The 21,624-nt window shown below is 36.1% G+C and overlaps 1 protein-coding gene and 1 long non-coding RNA gene across 3 annotated transcripts in view; one reads left to right on the forward strand and one right to left on the reverse strand.

The window, feature by feature from the left end:
* Window positions 1-21,624, reverse strand: part of SNX7 (sorting nexin 7) — a 97,469-nt gene that overhangs the window by 23,152 nt on the left and 52,693 nt on the right. The window contains exon 8 of one of the 2 annotated variants that reach the window (XM_047727590.1): window positions 2,692-2,844. The exons of the other annotated variant lie outside the window; for it this stretch is intronic. Within the exon in view, the coding sequence (XP_047583546.1) occupies window positions 2,692-2,844 (153 nt within the window). The remainder of the gene's footprint in view (window positions 1-2,691; window positions 2,845-21,624) is intronic. 2 annotated transcript variants of the gene reach the window in all.
* LOC125098619 (uncharacterized) lies at window positions 3,844-12,058 on the forward strand. Its single transcript, XR_007126897.1, has 4 exons — window positions 3,844-4,296; window positions 4,816-4,874; window positions 6,958-7,229; window positions 11,416-12,058. It is a non-coding gene; the product is annotated as an uncharacterized LOC125098619 (long non-coding RNA).

A 21,624-nucleotide genomic window follows, 5' to 3' on the forward strand; every position in this document is an offset into this window, starting at 1 on the left:
ACAGTATTTTATATAAACTGAATTCAGTCTATGAGAATGACAAAAATATGAATTTATATGACAGGTATAGTCAAAACCCAAATATTTCAGTTGGAGTTCAGCAGAATTGCTATGATCATTTTCCCTTAAAAAAATAAAGTCCAAACTTAGAAAAAAACTTTTGCAGATTCTATCATTTAAAGGCAAATACAGTCTGTACATTTGTCATGTGAGCTTTATAACCTAATATGCTTACGTTTTATAATCATAATCACTTAGCGTATATTGCATTATTTTAATTTTCAAGGCATTTTCTTATAAATTATTTTGGTTGGTTGTCATAACAATTCTGTAACATCAGAATGGACAGTTCTAATGTAAAGAAGAGAGAAGGTTATTTTTGTGGATTTAAATAGTTAAGTGGTAAGAAAGTCTATGGTGGTCAATGTGCTTTATTCAACAAAATATTTTAAACCATTTCAAAATCTAAGACTTATGTGAAATCCCTTTGAGATACTTGAATTTACTTAAAGTTGTTAAAGTAGAATAAAAAGAAATTAAGGAGAAAGAGAAAATAGTCTTTTCAATCACTTGAGGCTCTAGGCCTCTGCCATGAAATCCCCGTGTCAGGTCCCATCTCTGTCTGGTGTGGCAACAGTTCCCTAACAATTAGGTCTCATCACGTCCAGTTGTGTTGCACTCTGACCCATAAAAGCCAGAGTAACCTTTCTAAAAGGCAAGTCTGATAGATACTGTCATTTCCCCGCTGAAAAGTCTTCAGTGGCCTTCCCTATTTTCCTCAGGATGAAAAATAAAAGACTTATATCATAAGGCCCTCTTCAGCCCAGTGGGGTTCAGGGCACATGGTTCAGGACACATGACACAAAATATCGCACCTGGCTGTACTGAGTCCTTTAAGCTGAAGGAGCTGGAGAACTATAGCAGAGGCAGGAAAGTCACTTGGACCTTTCTCAACCCTCACCCCCCCGATGCAGATGATAAAACACTCACATGAAAGGTGCTTTCCTTATATCCAGAGGAAAGAAAGGTCCTTATCAAAGGGAAGGAACACAAAGAAGACACCTAACAAACAGGCCTTGTTAAGTTTTCTCCGGTTTATTATACATACCTCATACTCCTTAATCTACCATATTTTTACACGACTATCCACCTTTCAACAAACCTCACATAAAATACTCAGGTCTGTTTCTTCCAGACTCTGTGTCCTTAGGAAGGCTTCTGTGTCTCAGAGAACTTACATTCAATCAATTTGTATTCTTTTCTCCTGTAAATTTATCTTTCTCCTTATAATTTTCAGACCTAGTCAGGGACCCTATGAGGGTTCAGGAAAACTTTTTCCTTCCCTACAAAAACCTCTTTCTTCAACTGAACATGAAGCCTGCACTTCACCAACCTCCAAAAAAAAGAACCTCAGTTATCTGAACATGTTCTAGGATTTTCTGCATGTATTTTCTCTGACTGGAACTCTTTCTCACATCTTTGTCTGCCTACCTTATTCATCATTCAGGTCTCAGCTTAAAAACGTCCTCTGCAGAACCTCCCCCATTCCTTCTAGATCAGGTTAGATGCCTTCACAATGCCTTTTTATGCTAGAATGTCTCATACTTTATTATAATCTTTTGTAGTAATTGTCTGTTCCCTTGGTGATTGTGCCTCCATGAGAAAGGCACTGTGTCTGTCTTGCATACTGTGGTCCCTCGAGGGCCCAGCACACTGTCTACTGGAAGTAGGGGCTTAAGAAACTTGTGTTAAATGAAAATATCATTATCAGTTAGTTCATCTTTCAAAATATACAATATTTTATGGTATTAAACTGACACACACTATAGACTCTAAAGCATAAAATATTCTTAATGTACCAATTTCATATAGTTATTAATCCAGCCAGAGATAAGGTTAAAGATGTATGTTCAAAATGAACCTTCTGGGAAGAGTATGTTTAGAATATGCTAGATTTTTTTTTTAAAAAGTGATAGTATAAAATTCATTTAAAATAAAACTACCTTAGAGAACTGTTAGTTGTAAAAAAATAATAAAAAAATAATCATTTGAAAAGCAAAATGGTGCCTAGGTTCTATCTTGAACTAAAAAAAAGACAGAGGGAGGGAGGGAGGGAGGGAGGGAGAGAGAGAGAGAGAAAAGCTGAACTAAACTGAACTGAACAACAAAAAAAATAGAAGCGCATGCTCTTTTGTAGAGGTGTTAAACAGCTACAGAAGGTGAGATGGTATCAGCAGGGACACAAGATTTGATTTTCTGCTCCTTCAAACCTCTGGTCCTTTTCTCATGCTGCAAACCCTTCCTACCATAAGAGAGGGAGAGGAAGAGGAAATAAGATAGGAGAATCAGAAGGAAGCATCACAAAGTGGTTTTGAAAAATTCAAATCTTTCCCAAACAAGCAACTGTGGAGAAAACAAATAAAGCAAAAGGGTATCCTATTTCTTTCTCACATCAGGGTTCAAATTAGGCACTCGGGGCATGCCGTGTAAGAAGACTTTCATCCTTCCTCCACATACACACATTTGTTTCAGTGGGTGGGTTCAGCATTACTCTATTGGCACCAAGCCACCAACGAGGCTTTTGAATGTGACCCTTGGTCCCTTAATAGACTCTTTCAACAAAGGACAGATAGAGAGTTAAAGAGAGGGTAACTTTCATAAAATGAAGCAGTATCACATATCACTAATTACCTGTTCATAATAGTGGATATTCTCCTCAGCCATATCTGTAAACGCTGACTTGATATCGTTTTGCATATTGTGTTTCCATCTTTCCCAGTCTGCTTTCAGGGCATTATTAGCGCATTCCACTTTATCTTCAAGTTTTCCAATCTCTTCTGTAAGCTGAATTAGATCACAACGAGAGATGCATCAATCTACGGATTCTCGTTACTGAAATGAATTCATCAGATCCAAGCCAATCATTCTATCAAAACAGCTTAAGAATAATTCTTTGTTTGGGAAGTCACCGGCATTCACCCTCTGTACTAACCAGTTACAGAAGAAGAAGACTGGGTTCAGCCAGAGATGCTGGGTAGAGTTCTAAGGTCTGCCACCAATTAGCATTTGACCTTGGCTAAGTCCCTCAAGCCTTGGGCTTGGGTTTCACTATCTATAAAACAGAGAAAATTGAACTACAAGTTATCTCGAAATTCTTTTGTATTAAGTCTCATCACCACTACTGTGTGTGGTGATAATATTTATGTTAAGAGGTACGGTGTCATTCGCCAGCTTCCCATTCCTGGTCCTCATCCTTCAGTTGTTTTTAGAAGGCTCAATTAACTGACATGGTATAACATCCACGAGGATTATGCAGTCCCACCTGGAGGCCCAGGGGATTAACCTGCCAAATATCACAGAGCTGGTAATAGAAGCAGGTTTGTATTTCAAGACGCCTGCTAGTCCATGTACCATCAGACAGGCTTAGTGTGAGATTTACCTCCCACCCACCAACTTCTGGGCATGTAATCTATCAAGTTATTATTTTATATTTGGTGTATTTACATATTAATACATATACTTATACATACTTTATTTATGTACCATATTTATTCATATATTCAGCACATGTTTATTAAGTGCCTTCTCTGTACCAGGCATTCTTCTAGGACTTGGAGGTTCAGCAGTGAGGACAACAGACAAAAATCCCTGCTTGTACCAGAGCTTATACTCAACCGCAGAGACAAACCAAAAGCAAGATAAATGAAACAGGAACTATCAATTGAGAATTAATGCTAAAGAGAAAAAAGGAAGCAGAAAGGTAGATATGGAATGGAGGATGATGCCAGCTCACATAAGATGACAGGGGCAAGCCTCAGTGGGGGTGTATCATTTGATTAAATATCTGGGCTCAGCGTGATGGTGAACCATGAGACTCTCAGGAGGAAAATCACTCCTGGCAGAGGAGACCCCAGGGCAACGGACTGGAAGTGGAAGCATGCCTGGATGGTTCAAGAACACAGAGACTAGCATGGCTGTGGCATGTAGTGGAGTGAACAACAAAGGGAAGGTTCTAGCAGATGAAGTCACAGAAGGAATGGGTGACCAGATCCTACTGAGCCACGCAGTTGGTGGTAAAGTCAATGGATTTTATGCGGCTTGATCCAAGGCCAGGAAACTTCAAGCAGAACTGATACCATCTCTCTCATATTTTCAAAGGGGCATCATACCTTACCACTGTGGCGTACTGAAAAGAATTTGAAAGGGGCCATTACTTAAGAAGATCCCCATTTCGGAGACGTTAAAATGTGAAAATGTCTTAGAATCGAAATATATTATTTTGCTTCAAATGCTCATGTGAGTTATTACTTTTATTCTTTTCATTATCATCATTATTATTTTTGCTATGGAATTTCACTTTTCTGTCCTTGTTTCATTGCAGCTATATTTGCTTTTATTTCCTAAGAATAGACATTTGGTATTATATAAATTCTTCCATTAGCAATGGGAGATCTATGTTAATAGTAAGGTTAATGTACCTGTTTTTCACGGGGGCAGGAGAAGGAGTTATTTTTTCACTCGTTTTGCTTGTGAACTCTCTTGGTGAGGCCACTTATTACTTTAGAGTATGTGTCTTCTTTGGGGTGATTATTCTATTAAATCTCAGAGAATCTGTCTAAAGAGGTGTTAATGGGCTATATTAAAAGGATGTTTGATGGTGGGCTGTGGATGCTAGGGGATAAGATAAGAGTAAAATTGCTGAAAGTCCAAATATTTCAAACAGGATCTGGGTCTGCTGGAAAAAACTCAGGGGCAGGTTAGAGAACTTCACTCCTCTGGGTTGTTGGGTGAAATTGTGCTATTTTTCATAACCAGATGGAAATTACCAGCAAAATGCCTCTCCTATGTAGAACCAGGAGGTACCTACACCAGCGGTAAGCTCACTATTATTCTCCTCTGCATAGCTTCTGCAGGCTAAAATTGCTATGCACTGGAGTGAGATCACTGGCAGACCCTCTCCTAAAATAGGCTTTAGGAAATAGAGTATCTATGTCATATATATTTTATCTTTCTCCCCTTCCTGACAGTTTAACATGATGTCCCTGCCACAAGGGGTCTACAGGAGTTTTCCCTTCATCAATCCACAACTCCCCCTCACAGAAGCCCTTGGAACTGGTGGTCTGGCTGGTTGGCGCTTCTGCTCCAGCTGAGTTACAGGAGAAGTCCTGTCCTGTTCTCTGACCTCACTCTCTCCTACAGAAAGAAGGGGTATAGACTTATCACCACGGCACTGTGATTAAGGAGACTGGTGCCGGGTTAGACAGACTTCAGTTTAAGTCCCACTTCTGTCTTTATCAACTATGTGGCATTGGGTAAGACTAGATGTTGAAGCCCTAGTTTCTTCAACTGTAAAATGGATATAAAAATAACAATACCTACACATATGGATTTTATTTTATATTTTTTAAAGATTTTATTTATTTATTTGACAGAGAGAGATCACAAGTAGGCAGAGAGGCAGGCAGAGAGAGAGAGAGGGAAGCAGGCTCCCTGCCGAACAGAGAGCCGGATGTGGGGCTCGATCCCAGGACCCTGAGATCATGACCTGAGCCGAAGGCAGAGGCTTAACCCACTGAGCCACCAGGTGACCCGGGATTTTAAATGCATAAAATAATAAGCACTAATTCTTTCACAGTGCCTGGCAATTTGCCTATTAAATGTTATGTATTACCAGGACCACCTCCACCACTATGACCACTACCATTACCATCATCATCATCATAATCGTCATCAACATCATCAACAGTGGGTGAAACTGAAATCGATTCCCTCTCCTTTTCCAGAATTTTGCTCTCTGGGAGTATTGCATTCCTGTGCCAGGGTCTTGGTCTTAAGTCAATTTCTAGTGCTATTTCTTAATCTGTTCTCACCAGGGTGGAAGGTGATGCCTATGCTTTAAATATATATGATCAACTCTTGTCATTTTTTTGTAGCTCTACATGAGTAATTTTTCTTTCTTTGATGATTTCATCATTATTTCAGTTGGAAAAGGAGAAAAGAGATATTAGGTATTTCCCCACACTACATCATCTTCCCATCATTTCAATTCTAGGAATCTCAAATTGATAATAAGCACAAAGCATCCAGTTCAAATGAAGAATGAGCTGGACTCTATGTTTCCTAATAATTAACAAAATCATAGTATGTCCTTTCCCTTAATTGACTTCAATTTTGGCAAGTTCTTTGGTATAAGGAACTGTGCATTTGGATGGTGCCATCGGGCTTAGAACATATACACTCAATAAAAGATAACCAAAGTGGGAGAGTAAGATGTGCCAGAACCTGGCAGGCCAAGGAAGCCCTTCCAGCCACACAGCAGGTTTCAATAATTCTAAAAGCAGGAAATTCAATTCATATTCAGTACTATATAATAGCACAGAAAAGACTGAATTAAAAAGGATTAAAGCTTGAATAATTGTTTTCACAAATCCTGGAAGTGATCTGGCCCTCTGTTAGTAGAAAAACAGAGGAAGCAAGCAACCCTTTTTGCCAGGAAAATGTTATCATACCAGAATAAATAGTACAAGATTGTAAGATAGTGGAAAAAAATAAGATTTATATTTAACAGCAAGGCTAATGGGTAATTTCTAGCTTCAGTTATATTCAGCTAGAAATTAGCCACACAATTAAATGAAAACCATTAATAGCAGAGCTCAGGCAAACAAAACAAAGTCTTTGTCCAATAGTGACTCCCTACTATAGTACCAGTAATAGCAACTAGAATAATAACCATTTATTGCATTTCTGCCATAGGCCATTGCATTAAGCTATATACTTTACATATATTATTTCATTTAATCTGCATAATAATGTTGCAAATTTGGTATTATTATCTTCTTTTTACACGTTAGGAAACTGGGAGAAAAAAGTGAAAGAGATCGTACAGTTTTTTATAGCATTATAGATTCAAACCACAGTCTGCCTAAGTCAAAGCCCATGTTTTTTTCATATTAACAGCACCAAGCTAGCTTGCCTGTGGCTTTCAAGGTTGAAATGATTCAGCTTTAACTCACGGAGCTTGTAATCTATTAGAATATATGAAGGCAAAAATGCAATAAAAACCAAAGACTACAATGCAAAGCAGAATGTGATATATATACCACAATTGAGGAAAAAATTAAGAGTGATATAGGACGACACAGAATGGAGGATTGATTCTGATTGGAGCAGGGGAAGTTTTAACTGTCAATTCAGTAGGCAGAGACTGGGGAAGAAACACCTGGATGAAGGTAAGGTATCAACAAAACCACAAAGATGGCATGCTCCCGTGATAACAGAATGGATAAGAGGTAGGTTTGGAGTCTGGAGGTAGACAAGAAGAAACCAGAAACGCTGCTGGATAGGCTGATTAAAGTTTCACTGCTTGAGGGTATAAATTATATTGGGCATGAAATGGATTCTTCGGGAAATGGCAAATCACTAAAAGTTTTTGACCAGCACAGAGCTGTATTTCCTAAGTCAGTGATGTACAGGGATGGTTAAAGAAAAAGGGAGGAGAGGAAAAAGGAAAACAATTAACTGCATTGGCATCATGAAGAAACAATGGTAAGGAGGACCGGCTTCATCCCACACACTCACTCATCCAGCAGTACTCACTCAGCATCCATCTAGTCTGTACTAGGAACTAAGATAAAGGGCATCCCAGACTGCAGTGTAGGAAGACCCGGAGCTCACCTCCTCCATGGGCACACCAAATCTGTATACATATATACAGAGCAATTTTTCCTGGAGAACTGAGGGCTGATTGAACAGCTAGACAAAAATGCTACAAAAATAGAAAATTAGAGGCTAATATCCCTGATGAATATAGATGTAAAAAATCTCAACAAAGTGTAAAACAAATTCAAAAGTGCATTAAAAGGATCATATACCATGATAAAGTGGGATTTATTCCAGGGATGCAAGAATGGTTCAATATCTACAAATCAATGTGGTACACCACATTAGAGACAAAAGATAAAAATCATATGATGATCTCAGTAGATGCAGAAAAAGCATTTGATAAAAGTAGGCATCCATTTATAATAAAAACTCTCAACAAAGTATATATAGAAGTAGTGTACCTCAACATAATAAAGGCCATATGTGACAAACCCACAGTTAATATAGTTAACACTATATTCAATGATTAAAAGCTGAAAGTTTTTACTTTAAGATCAGGAATAAGATAAAGCTTCCCACTATACCATTTTTATTCAAAATAGTAGTGGAAGTCTTAGCCACAGTAATTAGGCAAGAAAAAGTAATAAAAACTATCCAAATTGGACATAAGTAAAACTGTCACTATTTGTAGATGACATGATACAATATATAGAAAATTCTAAAGAATCCACCAAAAAACTATTAGAACTAATAAATAAATTCAGGAAAGTGTTAGGATACAAAATTAATATACAGAAATCAACTGTGTTTCTATATGCTAATAAAAAACTGTCAGAAAGGGAAATTTAAAAAATAATCCCATTTATAATTGCATCAAAAGAATAAAATACCTAGGAATAAATTTAACTAAGGAGGTGAAAGACCTGGACACTGAAAACTGTAAGACACTTATGAAAGAAATAAACAAATAAATATAGGGATATTCCATGCTCATGGACTGGAAGAATTAATATTATTAAAATGTCCATATCACCCAAGTCCACAATATCCCCATCAAAATACCAATGGCATTTTTCAAAGAATTAGAACAAATAGTCCTAAAATTTGTATTGAACCAGATAAGTCCCCAAATAGAGCAATCTTGAAAGAAAACAAACAAAAACAAAGCCAGAGGTGTCATGCTCCCTAATTTCAAACTATTCTACAAAGCTAGAGCAATCAAAACAGTATGATACTGGCAAAAAAAGAGACATAGATCAATGGAATAGAATAAAGAGCCCAGAAATAAACCTACACCGTAGATGGCCAATTAATATACAACAAAGGAGGCAAGAATATACAATGTAATTATATACAATATACAAGAATATACAATACTTCAATAAACAGTATTGAGGAAACTGGACAGCCACATGCAAAAGAATTACACTGGATGAGTATCTTACACCACATACAAAAATAAATTCAAAATAGATTAAAGACTTGAATGTAAACTTGAAAGTATAAAAAACTCCTAGAATAAAATAATAGGCAGTAAACTCTTTAACACTGGTCTTAAAGATATTTTTTTGGACCCGTTTCTTCAGACAAGAGCAACAAATGCTAAAATGAACACATGGGACTGCATCAGACCAGAAGCTTCTGTACAGTGAAGGAAACAATCAACGAAACAAAAAGGCAACCTACTGAATGGGAGAAGATATATAAAAATCATATACCTATCAAGGGGTTAATATACCCAAAATATATAAAGAGCATACACAATTTATATTAAAAAAGAAACCTGATTAAAAAATGGACAGAGGACTTGGATAGGTATTTTCCAAAAGAAGACATATAGATGGCAACAGGCACATGAGAAGATGCTCAACATTAGTAGTCACCAGGGAAATTCAAATTAAAACAAGAGGTATGACCTCTCTCATCTGTCAGAATAGTTATCACCAAAAAGATAAGAAATAACAAGTGCTGGCCAGGATGTAGAGGAAAGGGAACCCTTGAACACTGTTGGTGGGAATGTAAATTAGTGCACCCACTACGGATCCCTCAAAAAATTTTTAATTCCTCAAAAAATTAAGAATAGAACTATTGTATAATTCAGCAACTCCACCTCTGGGTATTTATCTGAAGAAAATGAAAATAATTCAAAGATATATATGCACCCCTATGTTCAGTGCAACAATTTTTTACAGTAGCCAAGATATGGATGCAACCCAAGTGTCCATATATAGATGAATGGATAGAGAAGATGTGGTGTAGATATACAATGGACTATTATACAGCCACAAAAAAGAATGAAATCATGACATCTGTGACAAAATAGATGGACCTAGAAAGTGTTATGCTAAGTGAGATAAGTCAGAGAATGACAAATACTGATATGTGGAATCTATAAAACAAGACAAACAGAAACAGATTGACAGAAATAGGAAGCAAACGGTTGGTTGCCATGGGTGGAGGGGTGGAGGAAATGAGGGTTGGGTGAAATAGTGAAGATGAGTAGAATGTACAAACTTGCAGCTATAAAATAAATCATAAGGAATATTGTCAATAATATTGTGATAACTCTGTGTGGTAACAGATGGTAAGTAACTAGATTTATCATGGGGCTTGCTTTGTGGTATATAAAAATACTGAATCACTATGATATACACCTGAAATAAAGAGGATATTGTATGAAGAGTGAAGAAACTGACCTTGCCCTGAGGGACTCATACCCAAAGGGAGGGATTAAACAATCAACCAGATGAAGAAATGCCAGATAAAGGCATTTCACATAAAGCAAATAGCTGTTTACAGCCCTGGAAGCGTGTTTACTTGGGAACATCTGAAAAATTATAGGTGGTTTGTGAAAGCTGGTACCTAGAGCGTGAGGAGGGGAATTTAAAAAGATGAGGAAAAGAAAGGCTGGCAGTTTTCAGGTCCCGATGGGTTTCCTTAATAGAAGACAAGTAAAATCACTGAAGGAGGCTGAGGAACCGAAAGGACCCAGGGACAGTAGTAACGACCAGATTCCTGATGCAGGGTCACTGAGAGGAGAAAACTTAAATGCTGGGAGACAGAATCAGTAGGGTTTGTCAACTGACAATATGTGGGCATTGGGAGAAAAGTCCGTTTTGCTGTGAAGATTAACTGGAAGAACAGGTGGGATGGGGGAAATAGGAAATGAAGGCCTGAACGTGACAGGTACAGTCTTGTATAAAGAGAGGGATGTACGCTTCTATGTAAACATTGAAAACCACTCAGTCGTATGTAGGGCGACAAACAAATTTTGGAGGTCAAGATCACACTTAAGCTCTGAAACTCCGAAAGTGACTTTGCTGTAGTAATTTGGGTGGTTTGGGCAACCAAGGAGGTGATAGGGAAATACTAATTATATGCAAACACAGATGAATATTTTAAATAACAAAAAATGAGAGCTGTATGTTTCTGGAAAAACACCCAGACAAGTGCTCTGCATCTCAGTGCAGCTGATGCACATTGCCTAGCTTTTGGACAAGACCAGACTTCTCTTTATTACCAAGGTCTTTAGTGTGATATGTTAATGATGCTTAATTTGCCTTAGAATTCTTCTAGAACAGAAAACAGTGATGCGGTTCATTTGAAAACTATTAAAACACTTGTTCCAATAAAATGAGTGCCTAATCCTCATCATTAAAATATATGAATATATAAGTCTGGTTCCATTCTTTGGCCATATCTCTTGATTCGATCAATTATTTTGTAGCACTATGCTTTCAAGGTCCTCAGAAAACTGTAAAACATTTTACAAGTAATTCAAATGTCATTTACACTGAAGATCCTCATTTCCAGAACATTTCTGTATGTCCAGGGATCTGCTGCAAGTGGGAAGCAGGACATGTTCCTGGAGTGTGCCTGCCTCGGTGACAAGTTCCCCACATCCTAATGACAAGATGCTTTTGTGACCCAGATTCCACATGTCCCGTCCACTGAGGCAGCTCCACTCTGCAGAAGTAACATTTACTTTTCTTCGTTGCCTTAGGGCATTAATATGTTGTTTTGGGCTCCTCCTCTTTTCCCGAGTTTTAAAAATTTCACAATCACACACATGTAGAATAGTCTCCTTAACAGTCACGTTTCCTCCTCTGTAATATGAGGAGAAAGTCCCTACTTAATAGGATTCTTTGATTAATATGTTGGTAAAAACCCTGGGACTAAGCACTTAGTGCACGTTAGGGTTAGAGCGGCACCCCAAAGTGACCATGGAAGGACTGGTGTGTCAGAAATGTCCTGAGTCTGCCCGCTCACTCATCTGTACTATCTTAGAGAATCCTTACTGAGAACCTGCATAAAAAAGGGAACAGCAGTCATAAGGGAAACAAAGAGACACTCTCTCAGTAGCTCAGAAAGCTTCCCCACAAGCCCCAATATACCCGAGAGTGTTGGTATCTAGACTGCACAATGCAGTCACGCCCAGACGTCTATGTAAGGCCATTCCATCAGAACCCCCTCCAAATCAGAAAAAGTCCAGGCATCACCTCCATTTTAAAGAATTAGGTTGCCATGTCATCTTAATAAAGTATCCCACTTTAACCAAGGAACATTCATATCTTGTTAATCACGGAATGATAAAATCCTAAAACAAAAAATGTAAATGGACCTTTTGCTCCCCTGACTCTGAAGGCACTTTAGAGTCTCCTTCTAGTACCTAACAGCACCTGATCAGCAACTTAAGAAGATCGCCATGTTTCCAAACATTTTCTTCGGCCTTTAGTTTTTCTTATTTATCAGAGATTAGTTACTAGTTCCTAGAAAATACATTAGTTCAGTCAACAGCTATTTGTTGAACTCTAACTGTGCCGAGTGACACGCTAGCACTGGTGCCCCCATGTGAAATATTTTCCTTTTCTCACTCACTTTTTGGCATATTGATTTCATAGAGATGGAACTTTACCTATGTCAGAAAACACTCTCTGTTCGGATACAATTTCATGATGAGATCAATATGGAATGCCTTAATCTATGTCTCTGAAATTGGGATTCCTATATACACATTAATACTCAGGGATGGCCTGAGTATTAAATATTTATAATTAATCAGTATTAATTATTGCTAATGTCATGAATAAACGTGGCATAATCTTTTATGATATTTTATGTGGATAGATACTTTATGGAGATCATATATAAATAGTTTTAAATTAATACAAACATAAATCTATTATGGAGTAGTGATACTCAAATGAAACTTTAAAATGGCAGAGCTTAAAAAAATGTTGAGCTTACACTGGCAATTAATGGGTCCTTCTCAGATGACCGGGGTATACTTTCCAACTTTTCTGTATCGAAGAAAGTAAACGCTTAGGGAAAAAATGTTTGAATTACACACTACATTAAAATATGTGTTAGAAGCAAATCTGCTTGACTGCTGAACTATATATTTAATAAATAATTAATATACTTTGGCATGGTAATTCTAGAGGAGTTAATTGCCATGATTACCAACAATTTTGTCAAAGTATCATTTATAAAAATTACAGACTGAGAAAGCAGTTTCCTCACAGTCTATTTCTCTAGGAATAGCTGCCAGGCTGATGGGAGAAAATACCAGTCAAACTTTTTTCAATCACTGTGGTCTATCCCTGCTAAACAGCGGTCTAGGGGGAATTTCACTGACCTCTCTAAGAATTACCCTAGCTGACCATTCAATCATCCATCTTTCATTGCTTATCTCTTACATTATAATCTAGAACTAGTGGCAAGTAAACGCACCTTTCCCTTACCCTGTCTTGTCTCCATTTGCAAGTACAGTAGTAAGACCATACAGACAGCACAATTAAAATCTAAGAGTCTCTCCAGTATCATGACTAAGCCCCTAACCTAACACTGAAACAGCTTCTTGGGGTCTGCTCCAGAAGAATTATTGGAAGAATTTTTTCTTCATTAACAAGTAATGGCAATCTCACAAAACTCAGTCCAACGTGGAACAATTTTTGAGGTTAGAAAGACCTGATATAAAAACTGATACTCCTGGCATAAGCAATATAATGACAAGTCCTTCTTTTTCTTTCCCCAGTTTCACTGAGATGTAATTGACAAATGAAATTGTGTATGTTTGAAGTGTACAAGATAATGACGAATCATTCTTACTTAGAAATATAGATATAAAAGTCCTAAAACACTGATCAAGCCAAACCCACCAATGGTAAAGTTGAATTTACCTGGGATCCAATGATGGTTAAAGTGAGAAAACCTCTCAGTGTAAATTACCACATTAAGTGCATAATGGAGAAAAACCATACACTTATATGAGTAGATGCAGACAACTATTTAATAAAATTCAGCACCCACTTATGAATCAAATTCCTATCACGGAGAATAGGAACTGTCTAAACCTGATTAAAAATGGGGGGGATAGCAATCATCATTACTAACGAAAAAAATCTTGAAAGCATTTATGGTAGAATCAGGAATAATAGAAGAATGTCCCATCACTAATAACATTATAATGCATTTTTTAGCCAGCTCAGTAAGAAATGAAATAAAAAAAGAAATAGAAAGTATAATGGTTGAATAAATATTAAATACCAAGTAAATAAACAAAACTATCAATATGCACCCATGATAGGAAGGATATTCTACATCGTAAATCTCAGAGAGTCTACAAAGTACTAAACTTAAAACTAATTTAGAAGATTGCTGGATATAAGATAAGTATGCTCAAGTGAATTACATTTCTTTACTCGAGCCAAATACAAAATTGTAAAATAAAAATTTTTTAGATTTATGATTTAAGATATACAAACAAAAAAATAAGGTTCTTAGGAATAAATTTATCACAAAATGTAGAAGAACTTTTTGGAAAAGACATTTTTGAACTTATTGAGAGATATACAAGAAGACTTAAAATGAATGGTGAGTATCTGACAAATCATTCTATTTTATATCTTCTAGCTAGTTCTCTTTTCTCTAATTTCAGCTTAAATATGTTTCTCAAATAATCTTTTCCAGAAGAATATTTATGTACAAAGTGGCTTCTTTTGCTGTTGTCTATTTCAGACCACTGTTCATTTCCTTAACATTGATTAACAATAGTTAATCTTTTTTTTAATTTCCTATGTTGAATGTAAGTTTGTACCATGAAGACCGTGTGTCTATTTTTTTTACCATTTTATATCCCCCCATGTTTACACTAGGTGGGAACTTGATAATTATTTTTAGAATGGAGGGATGATTTTAGAAAAGTGAAATATTAGTAATGAATCTAGGCTTTTTTCCCTACTGCCTTTCCAATGATTATTTCTTTACACTTCTAAATACCACACAAAATTAAAATGAGCCTGTACCTAACCCTAAAGTAATAACATCACCAAAATTTTGAACAAAACAATTTGAGAATAATAGCTATCCTTTCTTAAAAATATCTTCATTGTTTTCTTTTTTAAAATGGCTTCTCTATTATTTCCTTTTATGGAAAAAAAATCAACCATTCAATCTATTTATTCAAATGCTAAAAATTTCTCTTCATCATCAGAAAAGCTGGGAAATTATCATTTCGAAAAGTTCTTGAAAATAATATACCTAAATAAAAAGATTTAGATTGCCACTCATCAGAAGACAATAGAAAATTCAAAAATCCAATTCTAATCTGACAGCTATGTCTTCTTAACAAGTATTAATTAAATTGCAGGGGAGAGATAAGAGGGCTCTTAACAATAAAATTATATTATTTTCTGATTCATGAGAGAGGTAAGATGTGTCTGGAGAAATCAGATGCCTGATTATACAATGCTGCTCAGGCATACATATGATTACTAAGTAGTACCTTTTTTATATACTTTACAATACACACATTTCTTAAAAAGTAGAAACCGTTCTCCCTGAAACCCATTGGTAATTTTATTATCCAAATGTAACATGTTCAGGAAAACACAATGCATTTTTTTAAATGTCAATTTGAATCATAAACACCCACAAATGTAGTTGACACATCACCTTTCAATTCAGCATCTCCAGCACCACTAACATCTCTCAAATAAAGAATATGATTTCCTGTAACACTAGAGGCAACAAAGCCAATTATTTAAAGGGTCCTATTTTTTAAAAAGTAGTGATCTCCTTTGAATCTTCTGCACAACAGAGGCATAGTAAATACATATTGGACTAAAGAGGATTCATTGCTTTCTAGGTGTTTCCATGAGTCTTGTTCATAATAAACCTTTTAAAAAAGAATGATGTATCTCCTTAAATATTAAAAAGAAAGTCAAGGGGACACCTGAGTTGCTCAGTGGGTTAAGCCTCTGCCTTTAGCTCAGGTCTTGATCTCAGTGTCCTGGGATCAAGCCCCACTCAGCGGGGAGCCTGCTTCCCCCTCTCTTTGTCTATTTGTAATCTCTCTGTCAAGTAGATAAATAAAAATCTTAAAAAAAAAAAAAGTCAAGGTCTTTGACCGATGTAATAATTTCCTGTGTTTGTTTCTGAAAAGCATAATCTAAGCTTAGTAAAGCAATATGCTTTATTATCATTAGGTTGTACTGAGGTTAAAAGTTATTTCAAAGCAAAATCTAAACATGTCTTTTATAAGCCTTTACAGGCTCTACAATTTTCTGTTAAAAGAGACTTTTATTTTATTCATTGCTTAACCAAACAATATCTCACATATTATCTCATTTAATTCTCACTTATAAGGCAAACATTATTTTTCCCGTTTTACCAACAAGAAAAAAGTAAGGCTTTTGAGGTCTCAGTGACTTTTTTTGTAACTTCTTTCTCGAACCTGGGTTCTCTAACTTGTGATCCAACCCTCAAAACACTACTCAACTCCAAAATGGGCCAGTGAACTTCAGTGCACGAGAAAATAGCTCTCAGAGCTACACAAAGGAACTTCCATTTGTATGTAAATCTTTTTTTTTAACTGACATATAACATTATATTAGTTTCAGGTATACAACATAACAACTAGGTATCTGTACATATGTCAAAGTGATCACCACAGTAAGTCTGGTTAACATCCATCACCACTCATAGTTACACATTTTTTTTTCTTGTGATGAGAACTTTTAAAATCTACTCTCTCAGCAACTTTCAAATATATAATATAGTATCGTTAACTATAGTTACCATACTGAACATTACATCTCCATGACTTTTTTATTTTATAACTGGGAGTTTGTATCTCTTGACAACCTTATATTTAACTCTTATCAATGTTTTTAACTTATTTGCATAGTTTATAATACAGGAAAATACATGAATCTAGTAGTATGACTTGATAATTTGTGGATTTAAAATGTACATATAATAGGTGCTGTGCTCAGAAATATTTAAGTGATGAAGCATGTGATCAAAAAGTCTAGTGACTACATGTTATCTTTGCTAAGTATTGTTACATTACACATTTATTCAAGTGAATTCTCTTGATGTTTCCTTCAGACATTCATCTCTTTTCCATCTGAATTTCTACCAAACCTAAAACCTCCATTAGATATGACCTTCCCTCTTTGATCAAATCAACCAAATTACCATACATAAAAAACAGCTCTTGTAACATATTCTGAAACAGAGTTAGCCAATGGAACTTTCTGTGATGACAGAAATGTTCTATTCTGGAGTGCCCAGAATAGTAGCAATGGCCGTACATGATTCCTGAAATAAAGTTAGTTCAATCGAAGAACTGAGTTTTAAATTGCATTTAATTTTAATCCAAATATAATTGTGAATAGCCCCATGTGACTAGTGGGTACTATCTTGTTCAGCACAGCTCTGGAAAGCTCTAATATAACTGGAATAACAAAGATGCTCAAGTATATAAGTTAGTTGTTCTCTCCTACACAGGTATCCTTTAGTAATGCTCCTGTTTTCCTAAAAAGCCTCTCATATTATTGAATATTTCTGAATTAGTTCATTTTTCATAAAAAAATGAAAAAAAATTGGAAGAAATATTAGCCTGAAACAAACTTAGTTAATGGTACTTTTGGAAATGTATCCATCCACTAATAGGCCACTAATGGGATTAGGGTTTTTCTGAATATGACAACAGATTAATTATCTCAAGGAAATGACTCATAATTCAAGTGTTTGATTATCATTACAAATAGTATTTTTAAAGTCTACTTTTAAAAACACTGCAAATAGACAAAAAGAGCAACAAGTGGAGATAGACTAGTCCCATCACACATAAAATACGTTCTAAAACCTCCATTATTGAAACAGTACGGTTGTAGGGCTTAACCAACAGGTGGATCAAAGGAATTTATTTTACATAAATTAAAGGTAAATTTAATACAATTCAACATATAAAAATTCTTAATCCCACTCATCATAAGAGAAACGCAAATTAAAACTACCACTTTTCACTTATCAGATGGGAGAATTCTAGTTTAATACTGATAAGCCTAAAGTGGAGGGTACAGGAGTAAACAGGCAATCAAAAACATCCCGGTGAGAATGTAAACAACTCTCCCCAGGGAAAGCAATTTGGTGGTAATAATAATAGCAACAACAACAATAACAGCAACAGCTAATTCTTTTGAACCTTCCTCTGGACCAGACACTATTCTAAGAACCTCGTATATACTAACACATTTGGCCCTGTGAGCTAGGTACTGTTATTTCTATCCTACAGACTAATAAACTCAATCAAGGACAAGAAGTTAGCTCCTTTGTCCTTTGTCCAAGATTCCACATTTAGTAAGGAAATTTCAAAACTGAATAGCCTCTGATTTAGCAATTTAACCTCTAGGTATTTATTCTATAGATCTACTGGTGCATTTATAAAACATTTGTATGAGGTTATTCACAGAAAGGCTGTTTATAGCAGCAAAAGATTAGAAGTAAACAGGTGTGAGCAGGAGTTAAATTAATTTTGATACGTTCATACAATGGAATACCATGTAGCTGTAAAAGTCCAGTGACTGTAATGCTAAGACAGTGTATTATATTAATAAAGCAAAGTGCCAAAACTTTATAGCATATTACCACATTCATTAAGAAAAGGGAAATTAGGATGTATATTTGTATTTGTTGTACATCCATGAAGAAACACAGGAGGCCAGAAAAATAACTAACGACAGCATGCATTTGTAACGTGGGTGGTGGGAGTTGACGGACCAAGGATACAGGGATGGGAAGAAGACTTATCATTAAATGTGAGTTTTAAAATTTATAAATTTTGAACCGTTTGAAGGTATTACCTATTCAAAATATTTTAGTTTAGTTTTTTTTTTTTTTTTAAACAACATGCTAAGTTCTTACATTAGAGATCAATAGTATACGTGTTTGGGGAGAAACGAAATGTTGAAGTTTCTTAAGTCATCTAAATGAGTACTGATGGTTGGAAATAGTATCTGTAGGGATATATCACGTAAGGATTCAAAAGTAAGGCACAGAAATAAAGAATCTGGACTCCTTTTTCCTGATTATTGAACTGTATGAATATATAACCTTCTCCAATGAAAAGAGACTCATGACTCAAAAGAAATGTTGAAGATCCAAGTGAGTGGAAAAAGGTGATACTTCTACACTAATATATTATTTAATTCATTTAATTATTATTAATTCCAATATTATTTAATATTAGAAAACCCCATCTTCATATAACATGCGATCTTAAATGTGTATAACTAAGTTAATCTAAATGTTATAACTAAAAATTTGACATTGGACAAAAACCTTGTCTGTGAGTGATCGTCATTGGGAAACGTGTCGTGGGGGGGGCTCACATTTGCATCTCTCCATGTGATCATGATGACCATATCTGGTATGTATCCATGCCCTTTCCACAGCCTCATTTATGGACTCTCCATAATGTGTCCAGCATTTTCCTGGTGTAAGGTCTGCACCAGTTCTTTTAATACGTGAAAGATTTGTTTTGAATACATTTCTCTGTCTTCTTTCTTACTCATTTTAAATTAAAAGCTTCTAGATCAGGGGGTCTCCTGGCAGGGCAGAACCTCTGCATGTTTGTATATTTTGAAAAATGCCCTATTGATCCTGAACTCATACCCCTTCTCAGGCCATACTGCTACTGAGAACCACTGACACACATCAGGGAAGAAATTGTGCCTCTTTAATTCATTTCACACCTTCTTTTTAGTGAGAGATAAGCAAAGCAGGTCAATTTACTCTAAAATTAATGCCGTGAAAACTGCCAGTTCACTGTGACGGAAGATTTCAAAATCACCACTAATGTTCTGCAGCAGAAATGGCAAATAGAATTTATCACACATGCAAACTCTAACTGATTGATATTAGTTACTTGAAGCAATGTTGATAAGCATCTTTTCACGTGTTGCCCTAGAATACAGTTTTATATCTAACCTAATCTAATTGGAATACAGTTTATAGCACACTTTCTGGAGTCCTGCTTTGATAACACCAACACATACAACACTGTGCCAGTAACTTTATGCCTTGGTTTTCACATTTGTAAAATGAGGAAATAATAGTACCTCCCTCACTGTACTGTGTGAGACATGAGATTATACATAGACAGCACTTAGAAGCACAGAAAGTACTCAAGAAATACTAAGTGTTACCATCATCATCATCATCAGTTAGTTTTAGCATAACACACTGACCTGGTAAAATAAAATTCTATATCATAATTCCTTAAAAGAAGACAAAAAAGAATTTCAAGTTTCTGAGATCATCAACTCTATATGTTCCAAAGCATTTTCAAGTTGCAATTTCCAATGTATCATGATTTCTATATATGATTTTAAGGAGGGGATAAAAGGAGAAAGCACTAAATTCCTAAAATTCCTTTCTGTTTTGATTTAGTAGAAAATAACTGTTATTTGTCTTCAGATTCTCTTGGCTTCTGGCCCACCCATCAGGAAAAAAAAAATAGTATTTACAAGAGACCTGGGTGTGTAATGCCAGGTTATAGGTCTGGTCTGCTGGTGAACTAGCTGCATAACTGTGCAAATAGCTTAGCCTTTCATATCAAAATCTCCATGACAACTGCGTTAGTTTATGCCATCATCATCTTCCTATTGTACTGGACTCATCAGGTCTTTTTGTTTCCCAGGCAGGAAACAGAGTGGGTGTCTGAAAGCAACTGCAAGTTCTTCCATTTCCCTTTCTCTTCCTGAACAATTCAGTCCTGAAACTTACTTCGTGGGGCAGAGCAAAGCGGCTGTCCATGCTGGTGGAGAAAGAGAGGCAAGGGTGTCCCAAAGAAGGATACCAAAGCATTTGCAAGATGATGAAGTAATCCCTGCAAAAAGTGGTCTGGAATGGGAAATTAAAACCCAGCCTTATTGTGGGGGACGGGGGCGGGGGCTGGCATGCGGAAACAGAATTCTAGAGTGTAAAGATGCTCTTGGATGGATGTGGCCCAGCTTAGGATACAAAATCCCATGTGGAGTGAGATACATAGGAAAGAAGATGACAAGACTCACGTAAGACTGGTTACAAACAAAGGATTGATCAAACAGGATTTATGAAGATTTTGATAATGGGCACTGGTTCTCATTGTCAGAAAGAGAACTACAAATAAGCAAAGAAAAAATGGAGCAAGCCCTTGTAACACTGAATCTGAACTAGAGACATTGGTATGAATTCTATTTTTAATATATATAATTGGACAAATAAATACAGATATAAATACATGTGTGTGTGTGGTTACACACAGATATATTCCCTATTTCTATCCACTCAGGCCTTGGATTTAGTGACACCTCACTAGCAACAAACATACCTAATGCCATGATACTGTATTCCTTTTTTTAAAAAAATATTTATTTATTTGAGAGAGAGTGAGAGAGATCACAGAGGGGGAGAGAGAGGGAGAAGCAGACTCCCTGCTGAACAGAGAGCCTGAAGCAGGGCTTAATCCCAGGACCCCAAGATCATGAACTGAGCCCAAGGCAGATGCTTAACTGACTGAGCCACCCAAGCACCCATATGCCAAGATACTGTATTCTAAATATAATTTTTTCTACTAAAAGTAACCAGGGCTTATTAGAAAAAGGACTGAGGGCAAGAAAAGTACAACAGCCTGGAACATTTTGTTGTATGAGAAAGAATGATGGGAGCATGTCAAAAGGGAAAAAAAAA

Source organism: Lutra lutra, chromosome 4 (genome assembly GCF_902655055.1).
Source record: "Lutra lutra chromosome 4, mLutLut1.2, whole genome shotgun sequence".
Taxonomy (NCBI): Eukaryota; Metazoa; Chordata; class Mammalia; order Carnivora; family Mustelidae; genus Lutra; species Lutra lutra.